The sequence below is a fragment of the Leptopilina boulardi genome, unplaced genomic scaffold, assembly GCF_019393585.1.
Source record: "Leptopilina boulardi isolate dan_hultmark-lab unplaced genomic scaffold, ZJU_Lbou_2.1 LbouV2_121, whole genome shotgun sequence".
Lineage (NCBI taxonomy): Eukaryota > Metazoa > Arthropoda > Insecta > Hymenoptera > Figitidae > Leptopilina > Leptopilina boulardi.
In genome coordinates, this window is record NW_026137665.1 from 4,604,917 (window position 1) to 4,623,638 (window position 18,722).

The 18,722-nt window shown below is 26.2% G+C and overlaps 1 protein-coding gene across 1 annotated transcript in view; it reads right to left on the reverse strand.

The window, feature by feature from the left end:
- The window catches only part of LOC127285429 (lachesin-like), a 195,179-nt gene that overhangs the window by 15,146 nt on the left and 161,311 nt on the right, over positions 1-18,722 (reverse strand). The window contains exons 4-6 of the mRNA XM_051311434.1: positions 4,107-4,317; positions 3,705-3,758; positions 330-493 (exon numbers count right to left, since the gene is read on the reverse strand). Of these exons, the coding sequence (XP_051167391.1) occupies positions 330-493; positions 3,705-3,758; positions 4,107-4,317 (429 nt within the window). The remainder of the gene's footprint in view (positions 1-329; positions 494-3,704; positions 3,759-4,106; positions 4,318-18,722) is intronic.

An 18,722-nucleotide genomic window follows, 5' to 3' on the forward strand; every position in this document is an offset into this window, starting at 1 on the left:
TTATTACTGTAATAAAAATCTGTTTTACCGATTGTTGATAGAACAGATTTTATCATTATAATTCAATTTTATTAGCAATCGGTAAAATAAATTTAAATTTAATAATTCTATTAATTTTTCTACTAATAAATTTCAAATATTTTTTTTAAAAATATATCATTGATTCAAATTTACAGAATATAGTGTTGAAAATGAAGTGGAAATTTTAGAAATTTCATGAAAATAGTAAAAAAAAATTTTTTTTCATCATTTCTATATGTTTTTGTGTTGTGAAGTAGCAATTTAAAAGAACAATGTTGAAAGTGTTGAAGATTTTAATCGTAAATTACCAGGATTGTCAGGAGTTTATTATCTCGAAGCCATTGTACAGCTCTGATGGGACGCGTCTGATATGGGGAGGTTATGACACACCTTAGGGTGATTGTCGACCCGGAAGGCACTCTTTGCTCACGTGGTCCCATTATTGCCGCGACTGGCGCAGTACTCTCGAAACCTGAAAGACATGTTCGAAGTGCATAATTATAAAAAAAAAACCTATCACAATTATATTTAAAGATTTTTCACTATTTTTTTAAACATTTTTATTTGAAACTACGATAAAAAGTATAAAAAATTAAAAAGAAAAAAGGCAAAACTGCTTGTACTCACGTAATATAGTGAAATATGTTTTTAGGTTAGAAAAATGAAAACATTTGTTTTGACAGCAGAAACGGTATTGCCAACTTAAATAATAGCGCTAAATTTCAAAACTTGTGAAATTAATTACAAATACAATTTAATTGACACAAATAATAATTAATTGATAATAGTAAAGTAACAGATTATTTGAATCAAATAAATTTTTTTTCAGTGTAATAATTTAGTCAATGGAATTCGATACCCAACTTAAAATGAATTGCTACAAAAATGAGTCAAAGTTTTTTCAATGTATATTAAAATCATATTATTTTAATTTCATTATTATATTAAATAATATTGTTAAATTTTTTTTATTATTCTAATTTTAAATAATATTTTCATTTTCTAATTTTTTTTTTTTAAGCAAAACTTTTATTTAGATAAGAGAATCTTTGCTTGCAGGCAGAAGAGAGAAAAAAAAATTCCAAAACTAAAGAACAGGAAATTATTTTTCCAAGTATTGTAAATAATACCCCCTCTCATATATATATATATATATATATATATATATATATATACGCAATGTGTGAAAATGTTATAAAAATAAAACTTGGGTTTTTGAAGGTTGAGATAAAATTAACTTAACACGGATTTAAGTATATAAAAATCATGCGTTTCGCAGCCAGACAGAGTAGTAATTTAAGAAGGTTAAGTATGATAATGTTAAGACTTGAATTCATTATTCAAAGTGAACTGCAGTTGAGATCTACTCATTTTACGCGCCAGTCTTTTTGGCCTTGGAGTTTCGGGTAGAAGACCAGTGCAGGACTACCTGGATTAAGGACAATCCTATTAGACTTAATTTAAGTCCGTGAGAACTGCATTTCCTGGCGATATATATATATATATATATAAATTACGTTACGTATTTTTGCTAACTATATAAAATTTCTTTTAAACCAATGATATCTTTCTTATTATAATCGTCTTCTATATCCATGTACAATATTTAATTCGAAAAGAACTCTGGCAAAAGAAACAAATTAAAAAGTGACTGAGATAACAAAAATTTGAAATATTTACAATAATGATGAATAATAATTGCGATATGATATTTACTATGAAGATAATAATTGCAATGTTTCACTTCAAAGAAAAAAATCTAAACTCATTTTTGTTGCGTACCAAAAATATTGAAAATTCTTTCATATTAATATAATTTTTTATTAAGCATAATATATTACATATAATAATAATTCTTTTAATAACTTTTTAAATTTCCCGCCATTATCTAGAGAGTTATGTGTTAAATAGTTGGCACTTGTACATATAACAATTGACAAGATTCTTAACCCAAAAATTTTGCTATTTACTTTTGTAAACTGTAAATCGCCGTTTCAATATAATTAAAGTTTGCAAAATTCAATATAAAAATTAATCAATTTCTATAATGAACAAGTCCCAATTCTGTCATTTTAGATATTTTTTATTTCTCGAAACATTAATTAAATTTATATTATATAATTTCTGAAATAGATTCTAGAATAAAAAACAAATTGTTTCATCAATCATACTGAAACCTTTATTTTTAAAAATGCAAAGTAAATTTTTAAAAATTGTAATTAAACAAATTAAATAAAAAAATATTCAAGGTTACACTAGCGCAGCTAATCAACAAGAAACAACTTCCGGGTTAAGACTTTGGAAATATTTTCAGAGAGTTTAATTTAAAATTTCAAAAAATCACAAATTTCATTTTGACCTATAGCTCAGCATCCGCTGGATCAATTAAAAAGTGCCCTATACATTTTTTTCTTCGCGACTCCCGGGTTCAGACTTTGGTGGTATTCCGAATCGATTATCATGCTAATTTAATTTTTGGAAAATTTTTCGGAACTTTATTTGAGTGTAGCTCAGCATCCGCTGGACCAATCAAAAAGTGCGCCATACATTTTTTGTTCGAGACTCTTTGCTCAATTTTTTGGCATTATTCCCAAGACATTATTTCGCAAATTTTATTTTCCCAAAAATTTTTCCACGACTTTTTAAGTGTAGCTCAGCATCCGCTGGACCAATCAAAAAGAGCGCAGTACATTTTTTGTTCGAGACTTTTTGCTTAATTTTTTGGCATTATTCCCAAGACATTATCTCGCAAATTTTATTTTCCGAAAAATTTTCCCACGATTTTTTGAGTGTAGCTCAGCATCCGCTGGACCAATCAAAAAGAGCGCATTACATTTTTTGTTCGAGACTTTTTGCTCAATTTTTTGGCATTATTCCCAAAACATTATCTCGCATATTTTCCGAAAAATTTTCCCACGATTTTTTGAGTGTAGCTCAGCATCCGCTGGACCAATCAAAAAGTGCCCTATACATTATTTCTTCGCGACTCCCGGGTTAAGACTTTAAAATTGAGGAGCCGGATCGTAGAACCGATTCTTCGCTCGAACTCACGCAGAAGTATTGTCCGCCCCTCCACTATACCATCAAATTTTAAAACTCATAAATAAAATATTTAAAAAATATTAGGTTATGCAGAAGAAAAAAATACATATTTTATCTATTTGAAACTTTTTTCTAAAATGTAATTTATTAGTACTAAAAAATGAAAACTGAAAAATTTTTTTTTCGAAAATAAATTACTTTTTAATAAATATATCGTCCTTTTTCAGTCAAATATTGACGAAATTTTGTGAAATTTTGTAAGCATACACAATATACACAACAGAAGCCTACAAGCTATAAAAAATAAGAAAAATCACATTATTTATTTATTAAAAAATTTTAAAAGACGTCATTTACAAATAGAGGAATTTCAGTTTTCTACACAAAAAACTTTATACCAAATATTGTTCCGAAATTCTTGAAAAAATTAAATTCCGAAAAATAAAATTGAACTTTCAAATAACCTCAAAATTACTTACAAAATAAAAATAAAAAAAATTTGTGAGTTTTGAAATTAATAAAAATTAATTAATTAACATGTTAATGGGTTTTTTATGTACAAGTTCGAAAATTACCCACACAGAACATATTTTTCTCAAAAAACAATATTATAAAAAAAAAAATTTTCAAATATAACTTACTTATTCGAGTTTGTTGAGAAAAAGGTTCATCGAACCCTTCAGGTTTATCAGGATCTAGAAGAAAAACAAACCAAAAAGAAAATTGAAATCACATAATAATAATAATAATAATAATAAAAAGAGTAGAATGTCAATATAATCAAGAAGGCTAAAATAGATTTTTGTTCTACGGAGAGGGATAATTTCGTTCTTTCGAGAATGAAGTGCTTTAATAAATTTCTCATTTATTCAATCTTTTTTCAATAGAATTCTCTTATTCGTTTCAAGATTTTCTTTTCCAACTTTTAGATTGTCTAGAAATCAATCAGACGAATGACAAGGTAAAAAGCAAAGAGAGGGATATTGAATTAATTCATATTATATAATACATATATATATATATATATAAGAGAAGACAATTACCTCGTACAAAAAGCTGAACTGCATACATGATCTTTGGTTCAGTGTTGACCTGACATTCGTACTTTCCAGAATCTGTCTTTTTGGCACGATCCAGTCGTAGCGTCCAAGCATCACTTCCAGGCGAGTGCTGCGGGCTAAATCTCGAATCAGAACTGAAGGTAATCTCACTTGTGGTCAAGATGTGAAGATCTCTACTTCTCATCCAGGATACCTTTTGAAAGAAAAAACGTTTCTATGTAATTTATATGAGAAGAAAAATAATAGAATAGGAAACAATTTTCTTCACTAATAAGTTTTTCAATTTTTTTTACAAAAAAATATTTATTTATATTACACTATTTTTTATATGTTTAACAGTTTTTAAAAAAAAAATTTTTTTGCAGCAAAAATAAACCTGGTTCGACTTATTTTGAGATTAAGGAAGTTCTCTCGCAAACAGAAATGACGAAGAGGTAATTATCAAACTTGATAAACTGATAGATAATGGTTTAAAGAAGATGTAGTTAAATTTTTAGAGGTCTAGGTGGATTTTGACAAAAGATATAAATAATTTTCTCTTTTCACATTTAACACGGGTTCTTATGGGAAATTGAATTTTTTGGTCTGAAATCTCAAATTGTGAAAAATCTGACGAAAAGATATTACTGGAACTTTATATACATAAAGTTTAATAGCCAATGTTCACTTATTTTTAATAAAATTGATCAGACCTGGCTTAGGAGACTCACAATTAATTATTTTGTCTAAAAAAACACCGTATTTTGACAATCAGAAATTACTTAGCACAACGCTTGGCAACGTTGTGTCTTGTAGGTTAGGTATAGAAAAAGCGCGAAATTTGAAAGTAATATAAGTAGTATATACATATAATAGTATATTCTTCAAAGATTCATAATAATGAATAATAATTTGAATTTGCTTATAAAAAATTAAGATTTTTAAAATAATAAATTATTATTATTATTATTTAACGAAAATAAATCAAACAATAGCAGACGACACGAAACGGAACGGGGGAAATATAATCCAACGTTGCCAAGCGTTGAGCTAGTACTACGTGATACAAATGAAAACTTAAATGGGCATTGATTTGACTGACGTTGGAGGGAGAGAACTTCCTTAAGATAAATTGACAATTACTGTCAAATAACAATTAATTATTCATAAAAATATTATAATAAAATAATAATACTAATAATAAAATAATCAGAATCAAAAACTCTTTGATGCAATAAATTAACGCATAGAATTTGAAAAAAATTTTGATATTTAAAGACAATTCATATTGTATTTATTAAATTATGTGAAGAAAAATTTTAGGTTAAAAACTTATGAATTGAATGGCGCTACTGTCTAAAAACCAAAAATAACGGCGCCAAATTTAAAACAAATGAAAATAAAATATACACTGAACAAAAATTTATGTGATTCAAATAATCGATTACTTGACTATTATTTAATAATTATTTCCTTGAACCAAATAATTTTTATTTGCGTCAATTAAATAGTATTTGTTTCAAGTACAGAAATTATTGATTCAAGTATAATTTATTTAATTCAAATTTAATAGTCAAGTAACCGATTATTTGAATCAAATAAATTTTTTTCAGTATATATATATATATATATATATATATATATATATATATTTATATTTAATTATCAAATATCTTTTATAAAAATTGAAATAATTTAAATATATTTCATAATTTCAAATTTTTATTATTTTAACTGAAATTTAAATAAATAAATTCAATAATAAATATATTAATAATTATATTAATTAATATTTTTTATTGGTAAAATAATTAATTAATATTAATTAAAATTACGTTAAAAATTTAATAAAGAATAATAAAAGTAAATTAAATAAACAAAATAAAATATAATAAAAAAAAAATAAAACAAAATAATGAAAAAAAAGTTATTTGATTCAAACAATAAATAATAAATATTTATTAGATTTATTTAATTATTTATTTGATCTAATTATAATTTATTAGGTTCAATTGATTATTATTCAAATAATTTGAAATTATTCAAATTAAATATTCATTTTTTAGATGGAAATAAAAAATATTTTATCCAAGTAAATGCCATTGAAAAAAAATGTATTTGATTTAAATAATAATTTCCAGCATTTATAAAAAATGTGTGCCACAAATCATTTAATTAATTTTGTTTGTTTTCTCTCGACAGAAACAAGTTACAATTTGCAAAATAAAAAAAATTGTAAAATATTCTTTGATACAATATTTTTTGATACAACTAAGTATTTAATTGCATCCTATTTATATATATTTATACAAAGTCATCCACTTTGTAAAAAATATTTAAATATATTGTATAATTGACGGTGAATAAACGCACATATTATACATATATATATATATATACATGTATATATATTATATATATATATATATATATATATATATATATATATATATATATAAGAGATTCTTTTTCAATCGCCCCAGCCCAAAAAGTCAATGTTCTGGGATTGGCTTCATACTTTGGTAAATTGTTGTCCTATATGATAGTAATAAATCCCTAAAATATAAACTCATTAAAAAAATATTTGTAGAAAGTAGAGGGGGTTGAAGTTTTGACGTTAAGGGTAACATAGTCATTTTCAAATCCGTATAACTATGACAAAAGTTAATGGATTTTAATTTATCTATAATGAATTTTATTGCATTTTTCACGTACTTTTCAAAAATGTATACGAAATTTAAAAAAAAAATTTTTTAACCCCTTTTTTTTCAAAATCAACCCTTATTTTTCGATTTTCACCCCTTCGGGTATTTTTTTTTTTTTTTTTTATTTTCATTGGAAAGCTGAGGTTTTTTCCGATGAGCTATGTAAATATGAAAATGGGACAACAATAATTTTGTGAGTAACAGAATATTAAAGTAGGCGGTGCCGATAAGGGGTGTACCTGGAGATCATCTTTGAGGATTTAGATAGGCACCGCCTAATTTAATATTATGTTTCTCACAAAATTATTGTTGTCCCATTTTCATATTTACATAGCTCATGGGAAAAAACCTCAGCTTTCCAATGAAAATAAAAAAAAAACAAAAAAAAATTCCCGAAGGGGTGAAAATCGAAAAATAAGGGTTGATTTTGAAAAAAAAGGGGTCAAAAATGTTTTTTTTAAATTTTGTATACATTTTTGAAAAGTACGTGAAAAATGCAATAAAATTCATTATAGATAAATTAAAATCCATTAACTTTTGTCATAGTTATACGGATTTGAAAATGACTATGTTACCCTTAACGTCAAAACGTCAACCCCCTCTACTTTCTACAAATATTTTTTTAATGAGTTTATATTTTAGGGATTTATTACTATCATATAGGACAACAATTTACCAAAGTATGAAGCCAATCCCAGAACATTGACTTTTTGGGCTGGGGCGATTGAAAAAGAATCTCTCATATATATATATATAATATAAACATACACGACTAATGGATTTTATGAAACATTTACTAGGGAAATGATGTATAATAAATCAACATATATGTATTTTGGATTTTCATTATCAAGTGAAACGCAGGATATGTTTAATAATTTTAAATCACATTTGAAATATAATCATACATTTGTCATAGAATATCTGTCGAAACACGAATAGCCGTTAATTAATGCACGAGCTTACTAACAGGTTTGTGAAAATCGAAAATTAGGTGGAAATTTTGGTATATTATATATATTCTTGGTACAATAATTACTTATTAATATAGTTAACAATTTAGTATCTATATATTTACAAACTTTGAGATGCAAAATATTAATATTGCACAGACAGTTTGTAAACTGAAAATTTGATTTTGACAACAAAACGTTTAGTTGGTATTTAAGGAATTAAAATTATTTTGTTCCCTCGATTAATTTAAAATCAAACTTTGCTTGATACAACCAAAATTAGAAAAAAGGATTTTTGTTGTCTTAATTAAAGTTTATTTGGGACATTTAAAATTTTGTTAACGCAGAAAAAAAATGTTGTTTCATTAAATACCAACCAATCGTTTTGTTATCAAAATCAAACCACTTTTTCAGTGTTTGTTTTCTATTGATACTAATAGAGAAAAGTACGTTGATTACGAATCCGTTTTTACAAATTTAAAATGCCCGTTCCAATGTAGCAGAAGGTATTTTTAAACATTTATCAAATTCGCTTGAAACTCGTAACTTGGAGATTTTAAAAATCATTGCGACTACAAATCTGACTTTATTTATTAAATAAAATTTTAAATTGCAATAGATAAAAAGAATTCATTCAATATATATATTGCTTGATTCATAAATGCTCTCGAAAGTTTGAAAATCTTTGATAGCAAAGATTTTATATATGGCAAAAGAACTATCCATAAAAAAGGATTTTCTTTTATGGATTACAAAGTAGTTTCTAACACGATCTAAACTTTCCGGAGAGAAAACAACGTGTTATTGACGATATAAACATTCTCTCTCTCTCTATGTCTATATTTAGAGATGAGAAATTATTAATACTTTAAACTCCGTACACCTGGATCTTGGAAAATATTTGACCTCTAAAATACTGAAAAAAAACGATTGCAGAAAAGTTGCATTTTTGCGCGCCCACTGCAAACGTAGCAGATGAAATGGTTATGCCCATGTTCTATATATAAATTTTGCCATCTTTTCTTTCCTCTCGGTTCTTTTCTTGTCCTCACTTTTTCGAACACATCAGAAAGATAGAGAGAGGGAATCTACTTTTTCCCTATCTTCCTCTCGCACCCACCCTCAAACTATATACCACGACAGTATCATCACTAACACCGTCACCTAACCCTTTTACTATCTTTTCTACTTTTTTTTTTCTTCTTTTTCGCGACCTCAAAGCCAGTTCTATTTTAAGCCATATCCAACATACTACTGGCATTCGACCAAATGCCATACTGTTTTGAACTGTGTGTACCTCTCTACTATATAGATATAGATATATATATATATATATGTTGCTCTCCATATGAGTTTCGGAGCTATATATGAAACTTGCTTTTTTTTTGCCATTTCTAACGTTTGTCATAACGCACTCGTTTAAGAGCTTCCATTGCTCGCGTATACAACCTGCCGTTTGCTTTATTATTGCGTGTGTAAATCAAAAAATGCTTTGAACAAAAAGGGCAGTTACATGTAATGAAATTTGACCATTTTTTTTTCCATAAATGGGCAGTTTTTTTTTTTTGTTTTTGAAAAACAAACAGGAAAAGTATTTTTAAATTATTGTCAAAACGGTTAGAGAGTGTAGTTTAAGAGAAATTTTTTTTTGTTTTTACTTTTTTGCATTAAAAGGCAAAAATATTACATTTAATTTTTAGGATTTCATTATAACTGTACTATTTTTTCAAAAGACTTTATATTTTATGTAAAAAAATTTATGATTTTAAATTGAATAGAAAATTCCGCTTATGAATAAATTGGTTTTGAATTTGTTTAATGACACTGAACCTTATCATTGGATTCTATACATATTTTGAAATGATACATAAAACCTACATTGAACCAAAATTTGACCTATTTTCAAACTATATTGAACCCACTTTAAACCTGCATTGAATCAACATTGGACCTACAATAAACCTATATTGAATAAATATTAGATCTATACTTTCAAACCCATATTAGATCTACACGGAGAAAAATGGAAAAAACGAATAAACTAACTTTTACTGCTTTAAAAGTTAAACCTGAACTGAACGCAGTTTTTGCGCATTTCTAGCAATTTTTACTCAAGAAATAGTAAAATTTACTATATTTCCGAAATAATTTTTACTGTTTCAGCAATAATAATTTTTACTATTTCCGGAGTAAAAATTGCCAGAAATGCGTAGAAACTGTGGACAGTTCAGGATTTACTTTTAAAATAGTAAAAGTTATTTTATTCATTTTTTCATTTTTCTCCGGAGTACGATTACCATATATTTTTCCAAATCCATTTTTCCGAACTTCTTTTTTACCGAATTTTTTTTTCCGCATACCATTTTACCGAATGTTTAAAATTTTGAAAACCTTTGTACTGTACTGAAATCCTAACCCAAAGTCGATGGATGCTGAAAATTGATTGTTATAGTAGATGTTCGTTTATAATCAAAGACTCACCACATGAATCACATTAAAAGTTTTAATTTGATTTAAAAATTAATTTGAAAATTTGGTGTTGTATAACTCATGGTAAATTCCATGGTCGAACATCGCAATATTAAGTATTAAATTTTTTTAACCCTTTGAAGCATACATGTTTCTTTAACAGGAATTTATCTTTGAAGTGCATTATAGGGGGGTTTTAAGGGTCGCTGATTACGAATCCGAAGCCAGATTTTAAAAATTTTCAAAATTCAAAATGGCTGATCCAATATGGCGGACAATTTTTTTTGAAATTGATCATATCCGCTCGAAACTGGTTACTCAGGGGTTTTCGGGGTCGCTGATTACGAATCCGATGTCAGTTTTATAAAATTCAAAATGGCGGACCCAATATGGCCAATATGGCCCCGAATAACAAGTTTTAAGCAAATCCGATCAATTCTTCATTTTGTCATCCGCCATATTGGATCCGCCATTTTGAATTTTGATAATCCAACATCATATTCGTAACGAGCGACCCAAAAACCCCCCGAGTAACAAGTTTCAAGCCATTCCTATAAATTTTTCATTTTCTTATCCGCCATTTTGAATTTTGAAAATCTAACGTCATATTCGTAATCAGCGCCCCCAAAAACCCACGAGTTACAAGTTTCAAGGAAATCCGATAACCAAAGGGTTAAGGTTATAGGATAAAAAAATTTTAGATGATAAAATTCCACTCATCGTTATTTTCAGGTGTCTATAATTTAGAAATGATTAATTTGACATAAACAGCAAAATTTGTGAATACATTTCAATGTTTTAAAAATATCTCTCCGTATGTTTTGAGCAAAAATATAAAATCCATGTTGACGAAAAAAATTCATAAATCTTGATAGTTTCCAATATTTTTAATTGAAATTAAAAATTTTTATAATTAAAATAGCACAATTAAGAAAAAAATAGGTCTATCCTTGCAAAAAAAGAAATAATAATTGATATTAAATTAATAATTAAATAATCGATTATATATTTATACCTATATTTAAATGAAATAAATATTTTTATGCCTTTAAAAAAAAAAAAAAAAACAATTGTTAAAATTTTTCAAATTGACGTTTAAATATTAAAAAGAAAATCTTTTGAATTTAAAAATTCAAATCTCTTTTTCACTGTGCATAGTGGTAAAACTAAAAGTAAATAGAATAATAATATAAAAAGTTTAAATGGAATTAGAAATGAATATTTTAAATTAAAATTCTTCTAAAGTGGTTTTTCAAAGAATTATAGCAAGTATCGAGAGATTTCTCAAGAATTCCTTAAAGTTTTAAAGAAAAAGTAATTTTCAAACTAAATTTCTTGGCTGGCAGTCACTTATGAGAAAATTTGTTCCCATTATTTAAAAGTTTCTTATATGAAAGAAAACAAACTTTGCACTGTTAGAGAAATCCACATGAATTTTAATGCACATGTGAAGGGATTTTCTTTTATGCACTCGTACACCACACACACACACACACACATACATACATACACGTTTAGGGTAATTTCAAAGAAGAAAAAAAATAAACTTTTTATTGAAAATTAAGTTATACCAAGTATTTTTTTTTAAAGCTGGAAATGACGCTTTTATTTGCGCAATTTATTGAAAAAATGTATAAATATTGTCAATTATATTATTATTACTATTATTATTATTTTTTAAATTTTATTATTATTATTATTATTATTTAAATTTTTTTATTATTATTATTATTATAAAATAAGAGGAACAAATTCGCGCTTTTGTGAATAGTAATTTCTTTTCTTTTTTTTTTTTTTTGAAGAATATTAGATTGTAAACGCAAGTGCAGGTGGGATAATGAGGAAATGCGAAATTGTGAAAAACGTAAGAGAATTTCTTGAGGAAGTAAGTGGTGCACTCTTGCTGCTTTACCTCGGCGTTTACTTGCTCGTTTGGACGCAGTTCTCGCGCTGTTTACCAAGCTGTACACGATCGTCAAAGTACACATACTATAACAGCTTTCTTTTTATATTTCCCCCAAAAAAAAAAAAAAAAATTTCTCCCTCTAAAATGTAATATTATACATTTAAATTGTCCATTTTTTTTTCTTTTATGTTTAGACAATGAAAATTTCACTTTAATATTGGAAAAAAAGTAAAAAATCGAGAAAAAAAATTTCAAAATTTTAAAATTCTTAAAAAGCATTAGGCAAAAAAAATTTATTTTTCCTAAGATACAATTTTTAAAAAAAGATCAAAAAAAAAATTTTAGTCAAATCGAAAGTGTGAAATTTTCTTTAAAAATTAAATTACAAGGGTAGGAAGAAATTTTTTTTTTTTGGCTGTAAATAGAAAATTTTCTTGGAAATAAATTTAAAATATTATATATATATATATATAAATTGTATTTTAATTAGACATAAATTTAATTAAACTAAAATATTAAATAAAATTTCCTTTATCAAGTGTGCAGAGCTGTTTAATTTAACGGTAAAAGGCTGAAGCTTTATTACTCGCGACGTGAAACCCTGTTTCTGAAGAATTTCAGAAATCGAGACGAGAATTTGAAACTCGTTTCCCGTAAAACAGGCAAACTGAAATTACTCTTTATTACTATACTTAATGTCAGCATATTTAATTAAATTTACGGTTATCTATAGATAAAAAGAAATTAAATAAAATATTTTTTACAGAGAAATTCTTTTCAAAATTAAATTAACAATAATGATAAAATTAAATCAGTTATACATGTATATACTTTTTTATCTTTTCCACTCGCAATTGTTATTAGAAAAATAGTTTCAAAAAAAAAATTTAATTTTTTTTTCAATATTGTTAGTTAAATTAAAATTTAAGGGAAGAAATTCCAAAATCAATTAAAAAAAAAACATATTTTTTACACTTTTAGAAACTATATTACACATATATCAATATATAGATGAAAATTTAAGTGAAGTATTAAATTCCTTTAATACAGGATACTTTACTAGCGTGAATGCCGCAATAATTTTAGACAAGTTGGCTTATTATATAGTTCATGGTATATCGCGTTCCTGAGATTCTAAACTATGTGGTGGTCACCATGGAGCATGACACGCATTCTCGACAATTCGAATAATTAATCTCGGACACGAGATGCAGTCAGGCAGTACCTACTACGACCTCTCGCATTTCGTCCTGAGGTAAACCAAACTAATCGGCAGTCCAAAAAGCGTTATACTGCCGTACTTCTATTTATTGCATACCCACACATGTATGTTTATTACATTCTCTATATAATGTTCCTGTCATATGACATAAAATTTTTTCTTTTTATTTTCTAATACACAGCCGCGATTTTAATAACCTAATACCCTAGTAGAAATTTGTCCCAGTAATTATCGTGGCACTGGACAGTTGCGCTAGAAGCTGTCTAGTAACTTAACACTGCAACTGGCTAATTACTCGAATGGAATGTCACGCTTTTTTCGTCTAGTTATTGTCTAGCCCAACTTGATAAATTCTGATCAACGGTCCGTTAGAAAAACTAGACAAATTATTTCTTTTAAATATTCTCAAAATTTGTCTAATATTAAGATTTAATGTAAGAAACTAATTATACAATAATAAATTATATAATTATATTAATTTTTTTAAATTATAATCTAAATTATTTCAAGAAAATATAATGTATAGTAAATTGTTAAAAGCATAATATTTGTCAATATTGTTTAATTTTTAATTTAAAAAAAAAATTTTACTTGTGTAAAAGGATCACAAATATTTTCTGGTACACTGAAACATCCACTTTTTGATTGCACTGTAATGACGACTGAAACAAATATTTTTGTATTAGTAATGTATTATATAATTATTATTATCAACTTTTAAACACGAAGAGAACGCAATTTCAACGAAAAATCTCGGGGGTAACGGGGAGCGAACACGGGTCCGCTGGGCGCGAGGTACGCACGCTACGCAATCTGCTATACTAACGATATCCATCAAATGAAAAATATAGCAGATGTATTTTAGTTTAGTGCTGTAGCTAGAAATTGCATGCTTTATATAAATATTTTTACTATTATCTGCCAAAATACATATTTTAGAATTTTAATTTTTTATAATTTACTGAAAAATAAATTTACACTTGAAATAACAATTTTAATCAGCACAAATTTCATTAAACCATTATTGTATTAAACAATAGATATTTTAAATTTTCTAAAAATTTAAAATTAATTTTTAATTTTTTACAAATTAATTTTAATATTTTATAATTTAAATTTTTTTTTAATTTAGCTATTAATCCACCTATTATTTAAATTATATATTTTATTTAAAAAGATTTTAAAAATTTAAGGCATAAAAACATTTTAATTTAAAAAAATAAAAAGAGAAATAAAATATAACCTATCTATGTAACAAGGCATATTTTTATTATTGCATTTTGACATTTTTTAAAAATAATTACTATTAAAATTATTATTTATTGTTTTCTAAGTGAAAAACTCAACGAAAACAGTAATTTTTATTGTTTTTTAATATCAAAGGATAGAATTTATAGGTTAGGTTTTCTAAATTACACATTTTTTTCAATATCAATTGAGAATAAACTTTCTTAATAAAAAAATATATGATATATAAATGGAACAATAAAGAAAATGCCAATAATAGATAATAGAATAATTTAATTTATAAAAAAGAAAAACATACTAATATATTCAGAAAACATGTGAATATAGATTTTATTTATTTATTATATTAAAATAATAAATTATGTAAATTTATATTTACCTGAATTAATTACAATTTTATTACTTAAGAAAATAATGAAATAATATAATAGTTACATGAACACAGATTTCTAGGACTTTTTTGTCTAGTTATTAGACATGTACTGCAGCGCTGCTGCCACGAAAGAAGACGAAAGTATAATTTCTAGAGACACTAGACAGTGCCATTCAAGCAACTGGACAAAAGTTGAATCTAGCCAATTTCAAGTTCAACTTGAATGTTTTCTAAGACTGTTGGTCAAGTAACTTTACAGTAATTGTCTAGTTTGTCTAGAATCAGCGTCTACGAGAAAAACTGGCAAGTTACTAAAGTATTTCTAGTGCTTCCATGACAAATTTCTACTAGGGATTTATTTATTACTGTGAGGTTAAAAAAAATTAATAATTTAACCTAAAGAAAGATTTAGCATTAACTCTCTAAATCTGAATCAGTAGAAATTTTACTAATTCAATCAGTACTTTTCATTTTAACTGGAGTTTCAGTTATTTTTTGAAATTTACTAATATAATTAGTGAATATACAAACAATAGAAAATAACTTATGTAAAACAGTAATTTGTATATAACATAACCTTTGAAATTAACTATATTAAATCAGTAGATTTTGCGGCCGCTGACATATATTTATATTACTGATTCAATCAGTAATTGATATTTTACTAATTGAATCAGTAAATTTCTACTAATATTATCAGTTGCTCAATTCTCGCTATGGCAATTAGTAGATTTCTACTGCTAATCAGTGAAATATAACTAATTCAGATTTAGAAAGTATATCTTTGTTCTCAGATCAATTATTATTATTGATTGCAATATTTTCTCAACAAAGAAAAGAAATTGACGTTAGTTATAGCAAAATATAATTAACAAAATTATAAAGTTCCTCGTCAGACTCAGTGATGAGTCAATCAGCATCAAACTTTCTTAACAAATTCTTACTCAAAATAAAAAAATTTTAATTCTTTAATTTTTTAATTAATCGCAAAAATAAATAGATAAATAAAACTTCAAAAGTGACCATATAAATTGCCGGGAAACTCAACTAGCTCGCGGATATTTAAATAACGAGGGTAAGTGGTTCGGGTTGAAAGTATATTCGCAAAACACACATAAAAAAAATAAACAATATAATGGAAAATATAACAAGATATTATAATAAATTTCAATATTTTATGGGTCATTCCATTTTATTTCACCTATAGTCATTGCGGCCTAATTTTAGAAAAATTTGATATTTTGTATTAATGACTTTTAATATCCGTACAATTCATTTTTGACAATTATTTTATGAAATTTTTTTTTATTATTTTGAAATTTAGTTTTTAAGTTGAGTTGAACGGAAATTAGGTTAGTTTGACAGCTTTGGAAATTTTATAAAAAAGAACAAAAATAATTCAGTTAGTAAATTTATTTTCATTGATATTTGTTGAAAATAGTCTAATTTATCAATGTTAATTGATAATTGTGTAAAAAAAGCCAAAATACTACGTGAAAATTAATATTCAAATTTTCCGAGTCGAAATTTAGACTCTTTATAAGTTCTCTGAAAAGCTCCTTTTATTCTCTCCAACACTTTCATACCCTCTTTTGGACCTCGGATTTGCAAAAGTGGAAATATCTGCTATATTCGAGGCTGAAAGGAGGGTTTAAAGATGACTAGAGATCAAAAAGAATCAAATCAATTAAAAAGAATCAAAAAAGAATAAAAAATTTTAAGGACTTCTTTGAGGATAAAAATTAGAACGAGTTTTACGAATACTTTGAGGACTAGATATAGGTTGTTTTTGAGGAATACTTCGAGGGTTGAATGTAGGCCGGGTTTGAGGACTTTCTTGAGGATCATATTTAGGACGAGTTTGAGGACTTCTTTGAGGATCAAATTTAGGACGAGTTTGATGACTTCTTTGAGGATCAAATTTAGGACGAGTTTGAGGACGTCTTTGAGGATCAAATTTTTGGGACGAGTTTGAGGATCACATTTAGGACAGAGTTTGAGGACTTATTTGAGGAACAAATTCAGGACTTATTTGAGGGTTCTAATCTAATTGGCTGTAAGCAACTTTTTGTTTTGCGTTGATTTCATTTATTTTACATTTAGAGAGAAGTTGGCTCCATTCGTTAAATGACGTTCAAGTACTTCAAATTCATCCCTATTTCACAACATTTTTAATTCTCACTTATTCAAAATACGCTTTTTCGAAAAAATAAAAAAAAAACTGTTGCTAATCCAGTAGGGAAGCCACTAAGCCAACTCAAATCTTAAAAACTAAGAAAATGATAAATAGCTTTATGAAGTGGAAGCAAACTATTTTTTTTCTTTTTTTATAAGATATATACTTATAATATTTTTAGTTTTTCTTTTTTTTTTCATTACAATACTGACAATAAATTTAGAAAGCACTTTTCTGATATCTACTTTTTCATTCTAAAATTAATTTCATCTCTTTAATATTAATAATATTAATATTTAATAGTACTACCATAATATTAATAATAATTTAATAGAACATGAATGATATAGCTCAGTGAAAAAGAGAGAATTAATTTAGTGTCAAGAATATAAACTTTCTCACCGGAACTACAAGAGAAATGAAGGTACATTTTTCATTAAGGTTCAGGTTCGAAAATCCAGTCATACATGAAGAAATCGTCAGCCTAGCTGAATCTTTTGCAAGGAACTATTCTCAAATGTAGGTCAAGGAGATCTTCACTCTGCTTTGTAATCCTTAGGAGCTTTTGTACGGGAGAGACTTTTGACAGTATCTGCTCAAGCCGGTCCAATTATCTTCAGCTACCATTTTGTCGTATTCTTTTTTTTTCTTTTCTTTTTTTGAGTTACTATTGTCAGGATTCTGGATTTCAATCAAACTCTTGCTTTTTTCAAGTCAATTATCAACAATTTTTATTGCTTCCAAATTTATATCGCAAATTCATTATTTAATAATAATAATTAGAGATTTTTTTCATTGAAATTTTTTAACATATTTCAAGAAGTAAAAATAATTTCTTTAATTTTTTTTTTTTAGGGGAAAAAAGTCATTTCAAAGAAAATAATTTAATTAAATATATATAAAAATAAAGTAGAAAATTGCAATTGAAGAACGAATGGGCATCAAAGGATGTACACTATATATGTGAAAAATAAAATGACAGAAAAATTACTTAAAAGATCGGTATATATAGCGACCATAGAGACTTTCATGTTATTTTCAGACACTCATGTTTTCGAAGGGAAACGTATTTTTACCCAATTTATTTTTTGACAAGTGTTAGAGTGTATATATATTCACTAATTCACACTGTACCATGTGCACATGTAAATAAAATGTACGATGGTTGTAAAACGTCTAGTATACAATTGTGCAACGAGCTAAACTTATTTGAAGCTCTATTTCGAATGAAGAGCTTTTCTCTATAAAGCTTTCGTTGTTACTTGTTGTTTACTTTTTTTTTACCCTATTTTTCACTAAACTGAAGTCATTAGAACATCAAAGATATATTCTCTTTCATGATCTTTCTCACCGTGCAAGGTATTTTAATGCTTGACATGGTTAGAATTTGTTTTCAAATAAAAAGTAAAATTTTTATATAATATATAAGGGTGATTCTCCGCGTAGCGTACAATTTGGTTTTTGTTATTATAGAATTTTTGTTTTCCAATTAAAATTAAAATCATAATATAACTTTCAAGTATCTATAATAGTCAAGAATGAAATAACTGTAATGGGCCGGACGAAT